This window comes from Triticum dicoccoides, chromosome 2A (genome assembly GCF_002162155.2).
Source record: "Triticum dicoccoides isolate Atlit2015 ecotype Zavitan chromosome 2A, WEW_v2.0, whole genome shotgun sequence".
NCBI lineage: Eukaryota > Viridiplantae > Streptophyta > Magnoliopsida > Poales > Poaceae > Triticum > Triticum dicoccoides.
In genome coordinates this window covers 779,552,803-779,561,908 of record NC_041382.1, presented here as the reverse complement: position 1 = coordinate 779,561,908, position 9,106 = coordinate 779,552,803, and the positions used below count along the sequence as shown (strand labels likewise).

At 41.8% G+C, this 9,106-nt stretch overlaps 1 protein-coding gene across 1 annotated transcript; it reads left to right on the top strand.

Moving 5' to 3' along the window:
- Positions 1 to 7,233: 7,233 nt before the first annotated feature.
- Positions 7,234 to 8,638, top strand: LOC119357243 (peroxidase 12-like). Its single transcript, XM_037624239.1, has 2 exons — positions 7,234 to 7,517; positions 7,602 to 8,638. Exons 1-2 carry the CDS (start codon positions 7,290 to 7,292, stop codon positions 8,412 to 8,414), a joined length of 1,041 nt encoding a protein of 346 aa, XP_037480136.1. The 5' UTR covers positions 7,234 to 7,289; the 3' UTR covers positions 8,415 to 8,638.
- The last annotated feature ends 468 nt before the right edge of the window (positions 8,639 to 9,106 follow it).

Genomic DNA, 9,106 nt, shown 5'->3' with positions numbered 1-9,106 from the left:
TGCACACACACACACACACACACAACATATCTAAACCGCATACCAATCACTCCTGATTATGGGGTACTCTTGCTCGAAACACCATGGCCCTTTGCAAGATATTATATAGGCGAGGTGTGCCACCTTAGCATGAGTCATTCTCGTACCCTTGAAGACGTGTTGGTTTCTCTCTTTCCAGGCATTCCACACAAGGAAGATGAGTACCCCACTGCGCCATGTCTTTTGATTGTTGTCAATATCGCTTCATCCAACCAAGTATCGATCGAAGAAAGGAAGTTAATCTGCAAGGCCATGTGACGGTGTCCCGGATTGGGGGTCACTCATCACATCGTCACACGACCAATGGGACGGCCGAGGACCCTGACGGTGCGAAATACCGTCAGATCCATCGGTAGGGGTCCAAGCGTAGCTAGAAGTCTTAGATCTAAAGTTGCACAAGGGTTTTACGTAGTTTCGGGCCTCCGGAAAGTAATACCCTACATCATGTTTGTTTTGATTATTCATGGTGGCGGGATACCTCGTGCGAGGAGTTACAATGGTGTATGATATTGCTACCGAGAGTTACTATCTGAGAATAGATGCTCATGGAGGTCCCTTGTCCTCCCTTTATATAGACGGTGGAGTCCTTGGGTTTACAGAGATGTTTGGGAGATACTATTAACATGACATGTGGTGGGACCCATAGAAGAGAAAATAAGTCAAAGCACCTAAAAAAGGAAGGCATACTGACAACGAAAGTCAAATGCATCTCTTCCTCGCTATGGTTGACGTGGCAAAGTGGTGTGTCCAATATAATATGCAAGGAAACAACAAAAGTTGATGACAAAAGAACAACAATTGGCGCAGACAGCGTGAAGTGGCATGAACCTAATTATTTCCGCGAGCATAGTCATGGACCGAAATATGCAAGTTTGAGTGGCAGAATTCGAATATGCAACTTCGGCAGTGGCACATACCGACCTTTCCCAATTTTTAAATGTGTCATTTTTAATGGTACATACATTTTTAAAAATTCCCTGAACAAATATTTTACACCGCATGAAAAAAAATTCAAATGCGCAATTAACTGTTTTATAATTTAAATTAAAAGGTATTGATTTTAAGAATATAAATAAATGTAAGAACAAAATTTAGAAGAGTTCTGAAATATATACAAACACAAAGAGAAAACAAAAATGAAAAAAAATAGAAAAATCGTACATACTAGATGGACGTCTGCCTAGCAATAAGTGAGACATAGACTCTCCACAACAGGAGCACTTATGTCACGCATTTTGATGTAAAAAAAACTTATATCACGCACATTGCATCAAGAAGACAAAGATTCGCACAGGTGCGCCCTACTAAGCCAACCCATTGTAGTCAGGCAGTGATCGAGCACTGTAGTGATCCGGATCACTGTAACAAACAGGTTGATCGCAGCGAACTGACACTGTGGTTAACCGGTTATTGCTTGTGCATTTTCTACAAAATTTGAACATTTTTTAAAACACGGACATTTTTGTAAGAGGAGTTTTTTAATGCAACAATTGTTTTGCATTTTATGAACACATTATGAAAGCATAAAAGATTTTTGAAATTGCCAAATAATTTTGAATTAGCGAAAATTATTGAAAACAAGAGCATTTTTGAAATTAGATACAATTTTCGGGACAAAACGAACATATTTAGAATTATTGAATTTTTTTATCTTTGTTAACAAATTTTGAAAACGGAAATAGTTTTGGAAACTCCCAATAATATTTGACAACATGAACACTTTTAAAACTTGGTATTATTTTTGAATATTCCCAAACATTCTTTAAAGGAAGCTTTTCTAAAAGGAAAAAAAATGAAAGAAAAGGAAAGCCAGTAAAATGAAAATGCAGAAAAAAAAACAGTAACAACCAAACTAGAACCTCCAGTATTCGACAGAATCGGAGAATAACTATTCGACAGAATGAACAATATTGAGAACCTCCAGTTTTTGGACGCCCCTATGTCTTGCTTAATGCGACAAGTAGGGCAGCCTCGCCTGGGCGAGCGCAAGGCTGGGTCGGCCCAGTACGCAGGAGGCCGCAGGCCGCAGGCCACAGCTTCATTATTTTCTATCTTTATTTAGGTTTTCTATTTTCCTTGTTTGCTTTCTTTCTTCGTTTTTAACTTTTTTTATACTTCCAAAAAATTTATATATATATATATATATTACAAAAACACTATGCATAAATCATTTGGAAATGTTCTAATCAAGCATTTGAAAAATGTTAAGTGTGTATATAAATTATTTCTCATGTACACGAAAAATGTATAAAAACCGTAAATAACATGTATTAGAAATTCGAATTTGTATTTTAAAATATTAATCAAACATTTTGAAATCATAAATAAGTATTCAAAATTATTTAAAAATGTTAAATGTGTATAGAAATTTGTTTCTCATGTATAAGAACATATCTAAAATGTGTATAAAAATGTAATCAAGTATTTGAAAAATATTAATCAAGAATTTAAAAAATGTGTATACAAAAAATGTTTCTCATGTATCGAATATGTATACCAAAAGTATACAATGTGCATGTAAAAATGTTGATCATGTATTTACAAAATGTTAAATACGTATGAAATAAATGTTCCCGATGTATACAAAAAAGGCACAACATACATTGTATAAAAGTAGACATACAAAATCCATCCTACCACCCAGTGGTATATATACCCAACATACATTGTATTAAAAAACTAGTTCTGTATTTTAAAAATGGTAAACATGTAATAAATTGTTCTTGATGTTTTCATAGAATTTACATTGTATTTGAAGGAATATTACTGCCATTAAAACAGTGCTAAAGAATGTAAACAGTGAAAACCAAAAAGAAAAAAAGAAATACAAAGGAAACCAAAAAACACCCAAAGAAAGACAAAGAAATAAAGAAAGGAAAGAAAAAACCAGTGAAAACTGGGAAAGAAATAAAGAAAGCAAAGAAATCATAGAAAAATGAAGAAAAAAATGCAAGGAAACAAAGAAAAACAAAGAAAACCAACAAAAATTAAAAAAGCAACAAAGGAAACCAAAGAAAAAACCCGAAGAAAACCACGATAAAAGAATGAAGAGTTATGAAAACTGAGAAAGAAACAAAGGGAAACAAATAAAACCAATGAAGTATATGAGAGAAACAAAGCGAACGAAGAAGAGGAAAAAAAGAAAAAGCCTAGTGAAAACCAATAAAGAAAAATGAAGAAAACCGGCGGGGAAACAATGGAAACTAGAGAAAATAGAGGAAACCAAGGAAAAAGACCAAGAAAGCCTAAAACATGGAGCGCAAGGAGAGCGACATGTTGAATGCGAGTTGTGTGCCCAAAACCGAGGGCAGCGGCGTAGATATAGATGGTTAGAATCTCGAGGTCGGGGGAGACACGACTGTCGCCAAGATCCTATGCCAAGCCGTATGCACAGACTGATGTGATTGGATTTAATTTCTTAGGTATTTTTTTGTCCCTTGAATCCCTCTCGATGTCTACACCCGACCTTAAAAGCTTCTTCCGCACAAAACTCAACAGAAATCGTGAGAGAGGTTAGTACAGATGAAAATAAATCACCCAATCATGTACTGTCAAGATAAGTTGGATAATTATTTTCAAACATTAGCTACTGTAGAATATTGTTTTCACAATTTATATTCCTAATATAAGCCATGAAAACTCTAGAACAAGCTGATAACAAAACTATAACAACAACCTGCCAAAACCAGATGAGTCTATAGTAATTTAATTATGATGCATACTTTTGTGACTCAAACTATTCTACAAAATTAGGACACAGCAGAGAATTTGTAATTCAATACTCTGTAAAAATTATCAGGAATTGATCATGTTCCATTATAGATAAGAAATTCAAATACTTGAGTAAAAATTTATGTTTCTGCACAACACTTAACAAACATGCAATTGCAACATCCTAAAGGCAAACCTCTTGGCTCTTTTATTTTTATGGTACGGTGGTATATATATAAGGGGATAATTATTTTTTATATGCAACTTCCATGAAAAGATTTGCATTGTTTCCATGAGCATGAAGACAAGTGTTCAAGGTCGACCCTCACATCTTCAATGCACACATTTTCAATCACTTCAATGCACAAGTGTTCAAGGCTCATCTATTTCGTATGCGATACAGAATGCGCAGGTCTCTTTTCGTGCGCATCGTTGAAGCTTGCGAGCAGAATATCCATTTTTTCACTCACCCCAGGAATGCCGCCTGTTTGCTTGGCTTTAGTGCATATCAAAAAATATCAGCGGCGATAAGAGTGATTGCATATGGTGTTCCCGCTGACTACGTGGATGAATATCTTCACGTTCGAGAAGATACCACCATCAAATGCATCAGTGTCTTTGCGAAGACAATGATCAGGGTTTTTGGCCCAGAGTACCTTTGAGCTCCAAATGAGGAAAACACAAACAAGCTCGTGGCAATGAACGAATAAAGTGGATTGCCAGGCATGCTAGGTATTATTGATTGCATGCAATGGTTGTGGAAAAACTACTCGGTGGCTTGGGCAGGGTAATATATCGGCCACAAATGTAAACACACCATTGTGCTTGAAGCCATGACCTCACATGATTTATGGATTTGGCATTGTTTCTTTGGTTTGTCGGGGTCTCTCAATGATATCAATGTTTTGCAGTGATCATCTATTTGCTCAGCTAGTTAGTGGCAAAGCTCTTGCTTGCAACTATACAATCGCCATGACTATCCATGTGGTACTATCTTGTCGATTGTATTTATCCTTCATGGTCAACATTTGTGAAGACCATTAGTGACCCCAAAACCAAGAAACACAATTTTTTTTGCCGAAGCACAAGAAGCTTGTCTATTGAGAGGGCATTTGGTGTGCTGCAAGCTCGATTTGCCATTGTTCGAGGTCCCACTCGCTTCAGGGACAAAAAATCCCCCGGAAACATCATGACTGCTTGTGTAATTTTACATAACACGATCATCGAGGATGAGAGGTATTTGGATTTAGAGTTTTATTATGACAATGTTGGTAGCCATGTGAAGCCTGCTAGGGACGCAGAAGAGATCACTGCATTTCTTGACACCTGCCGCCGCTGCCGGAAGATTGAGAGCTATGATTCACACAACCAACTCCAGCATTATCTTATTGAGCATCGTTGGCAACTCTATGGTGGATAGATCCTCATTTTTATTCATTGTATTTGTGTGTCATTTGAACAATTTGTTGTTGTAATAATTATTCGAATTTGAACTTTTGTTGTAATGAAAATGATTGTTGTATTGTGAATTGCTTTTGGACCATTTATATTCATATGTTTAATTTATATTACGATTCCATTTGGTTCACAATGTTGAAAGTCTAGAAACTTCCATGAAAAGATTTACATTGTTTCCATCAGCACGAATACAAGTGTTCAAGGTTGATCCATCACATCTTCGATGCAAATCACTTCTCCTTTAAAAAAAATCAGGTTCCCCACTTTGTTTTTTTTTTGTTTTTGAAAAGTTTGAAGGCACGCAAAATAATAAAAAGACTCTCTAGAATTTCTAGGTTATTCCCCAGGCGGTGGTTTCTTTAAAGCCATTAAAGGAGGTATAAAGGTGCAAGTAGGAAAAACTTGTATTTTGTATTTTTTTTTGTAAAAACAATTTTACCCACAACTAAAGAAAGAAAACAAGAACAAGAATAAAAAAACTACTTAGTGATAAAAGCAAGCAGGCATATATGAAAATGCTCACCCTCTATTGCTCCCCGACAACGGCGCCACAAAAGAGCTTGATAATCCCCAAGTGCAAGGAATTGTCATGCCACTTTTCAATGATGGAGGTGGTAGGTAAATATGGAGTGTCGAACCCTCGAGGTGGTATCGATGTTAATGGCTATGAAGGTAGTTTTGTGAAAGTTAATGATGAGACCTGCAGAGAAGACGAACTTGTGGAGGATATCTTTGAGGTTAGCCGCGGCCTCAAGAGAGGTATGGGGTATGATTAGGGTGTCGTCAACATACCGAAGGACAGTAGGGCGTCGATCTGGATAGATGGGGTGACATAGCTGGTTGGGTGAGAAAACATGGTCACCCTGCTGGGATACTATTACGTGTGGTGTAGCTAACCACTCGACATGTACGTGTCTGGATTCAAATTTCAAAATGATTTGGTATCCTCTATCCTTGGAGGGAAGTGTTATAATGTATAAATATATTGTTTAGTCTTTTCTATCAGATCAGCTTTTTGGTTGCATTGGCTAGATCATGTACTTCTACATGGCATCGAAACCAAAAGGTCTTGAGTTTAAAACCCGGCTGACGCAATTAAATTGTAGCCCACTTTCGATTATACTTCCTCCGTTCCTAAATATAAGTATTTTTAGAGATTTCACTATGGACTACATACGAAGAAAGAACAAGTTTTTATTTCATCTGACTCATTACTTTACCGAAGGATGGGCGCGCGACGATCGAAGAGGCATGACCTTTTGGGTAAGGACGCACGCGTTCACGGCCATGACTGACCCGATCCAGTGTAGCCAACAGTAAACTACTCTTACTGTAATATACGAGTAGTAATGTAATGGTACAGTGTGCAGCAGCACGTTGCCGGGCCGCGAACTTGCAGCGGCTTTTGTCGTGCAAGAGTGCAAGTGGCACGTAGCTTTGCATGCATCGTTCGAGAGATAAGACGCCACCTTTGTGGATCCCCAACTAACCACACCTCTAATGACTCAGCTTGTAGCTAGGCGTCGTGCAAAACGATTCCATATCCGTTAAGCAGATCCAACTTGGATCGATGCCGGAGCTGGCGTGATCCGTAAATCATGCCGCTGCCAGATTAACAAGTCCCTACTCGGTATTCCATGCATGGAATCAGTCGAGCGATGTACCTTTTGCCTTACAAATATAGTATGTGTCGATCGCAAAAATAAATAAATATATAGTATGTGTCTAGTGGGTTGTCAGCTGCAAATGCATATACAAACCAGGATGCAGGAAAGTTGAAGGAAGTGGCACGTGCCGAGGCCCCGGTAACCATTGCCATTGCCTAGCTGCGTCAATCGCGCGGCACCATTCGATTTTTCCGACCTTGGTCCATGCGACCGGCACATGCACCTTGGTAATGAGTCTCCCTCTCTCTTCAACTAGTCGATCGTGTGGATCACACACACATCGAGCTAGCTTAGGAAGTAACTGGCCGTTCAGCTTATAAATAACGAGGGGTAGTGGGTATCTTGTGCAAGCCACACGACCTTCATACGAAGGTGCAACAAGCTCAGCTAGAGCAACAGAGCTAGCAGCTAACAATGGCGTCTAGAGCAGCGGCGGCCGCCGTGGTCGTCCTGGCCTTGGTCTGCGCCGTGCAGTCGTCCCTCTCGGCGGCGACCGCCGGGGGTCTGTCCCCTGACTTCCACGCGGTGACGTGCCCTCCGCTGGAGCAAATCGTGGCGTTCCACGTGGGGGAGGCCTTCAAGAACGACTCCGGCGTGGCGCCGGCGCTCATCCGCATCCTCTTCCACGACTGCTTCCCGCAGGTGCGTATCCATGTCGAAAATGTGTATGTATGTATGTATCAAAATCAATGCATGACATATTTTACCCTAATAATAATGTTGCAGGGCTGCGACGGGTCGGTGCTCATCGAGGGCCCCGGCACGGAGCAGGACGAGATCCCCAACAAGACGCTCCGCAGGGTGGCGCTGGACCTCATTGACCGCATCCGTATGCGCGTGCACAGCGCCTGCAGCCGCACGGTCTCGTGCGCCGACATCACCGTGCTCGCCACCCGCGAGTCGCTCGTCCTGGCCGGCGGGCCCCGCTTCGAGGTCGCCCTCGGCCGGCGCGACTCCTTCTTCCCGGCGTCGCCGGTCCAGGTCGGCCTGCTGCCGGCGCCCTTCCACCCCGTGGACAAGCTCATCAAGTCCTTCGGCGACCGCGGCCTGAACGTGACGGACCTGGTGGCCCTCTCCGGCGCGCACACCTTCGGCGTCGCCCACTGCCCGGCCTTCGATGATCGCTTCAAGAATGGCTTCGACACGAACCCGGCCATCGACCCCAAGTTCGCCACGGGGCTGCGGAACAAGTGCGCCAAGGACACCCCCGAAGGCACCCTGAAGCAGAACCTCGACGTGCGCACGCCGGACGTCTTCGACAACAAGTACTACTTCGACCTGATCGCGAGGCAGGGGCTGTTCAAGTCGGACCAGGGCCTCTTCGACCACCCCACCACCAAGCGCATGGCCACCCGCTTCTCGCTCAACCAGGACGCTTTCTTTGAGCAGTTCGCCAGGTCCATGGCCAAGATGGTCAACATGGACCTGCTCACAGGCGACAGGGGCGAGATCCGGGCCAGATGCGCCGTCCGCGGTACTCCCCCACGCATCCAGGCCGCCGCCGCCGGCGATGACGAGGGGATCTCCGCCGACATGTAAGAGTTGTTCGATGTAACGTAGAGTTCATGAGTGAACTGTGTGGCGCACGCAGGGTGGTGAAGTAGATGTGTTTCTGTTAGTGTGCTGTGCTAGTGCTATCTAGTCAATAAGATGAGTGGTCAATCCGTATGCTTCCTAGCATAGAATCGATCGATGTAGGTTCTTTTTGGACATCCGTTTAATATCTTCAGTAACATCGTAATGTCTTTTTTAGATTTCCCACATCACTAAGCTGCAAGACCAGAAATGGTGCCATGTCACTGTCAGTGCTACTGTATGCTACCATGTCACTGGGAGTGTTCTGTGTACCTGTGTTCACTGTGTTACGTTAGAAATTCGTCCTGGAGACCGGGTTTGTGGCTTTCCCAGGATGAGGAGAGTGATGCTCGGTGAAACTTCTGAGTCTCCCTAGGTTATCGGCAGGTTGCTGATATGGCCTATTTTGTGGTTTGGATGGCCAGCTGGGGATAGCCTGACTGGGTTCATCTACAAATCATGCATCGTTGTGTTTGTTTTTCCTTCGTCTTGGTGTTGGTAGTTTGTTCTACCATGAAGGAGAAATAAATCAGAAGAAAAATGAATTACCTTCTCTGTTTCTTATAAGTATATCTTAGCAACGTTATCTCTGACAGCATATTTAAGTGCATCCATGTATGGTATATTTAGCTACTAGAGATAAGACTAACAAACAC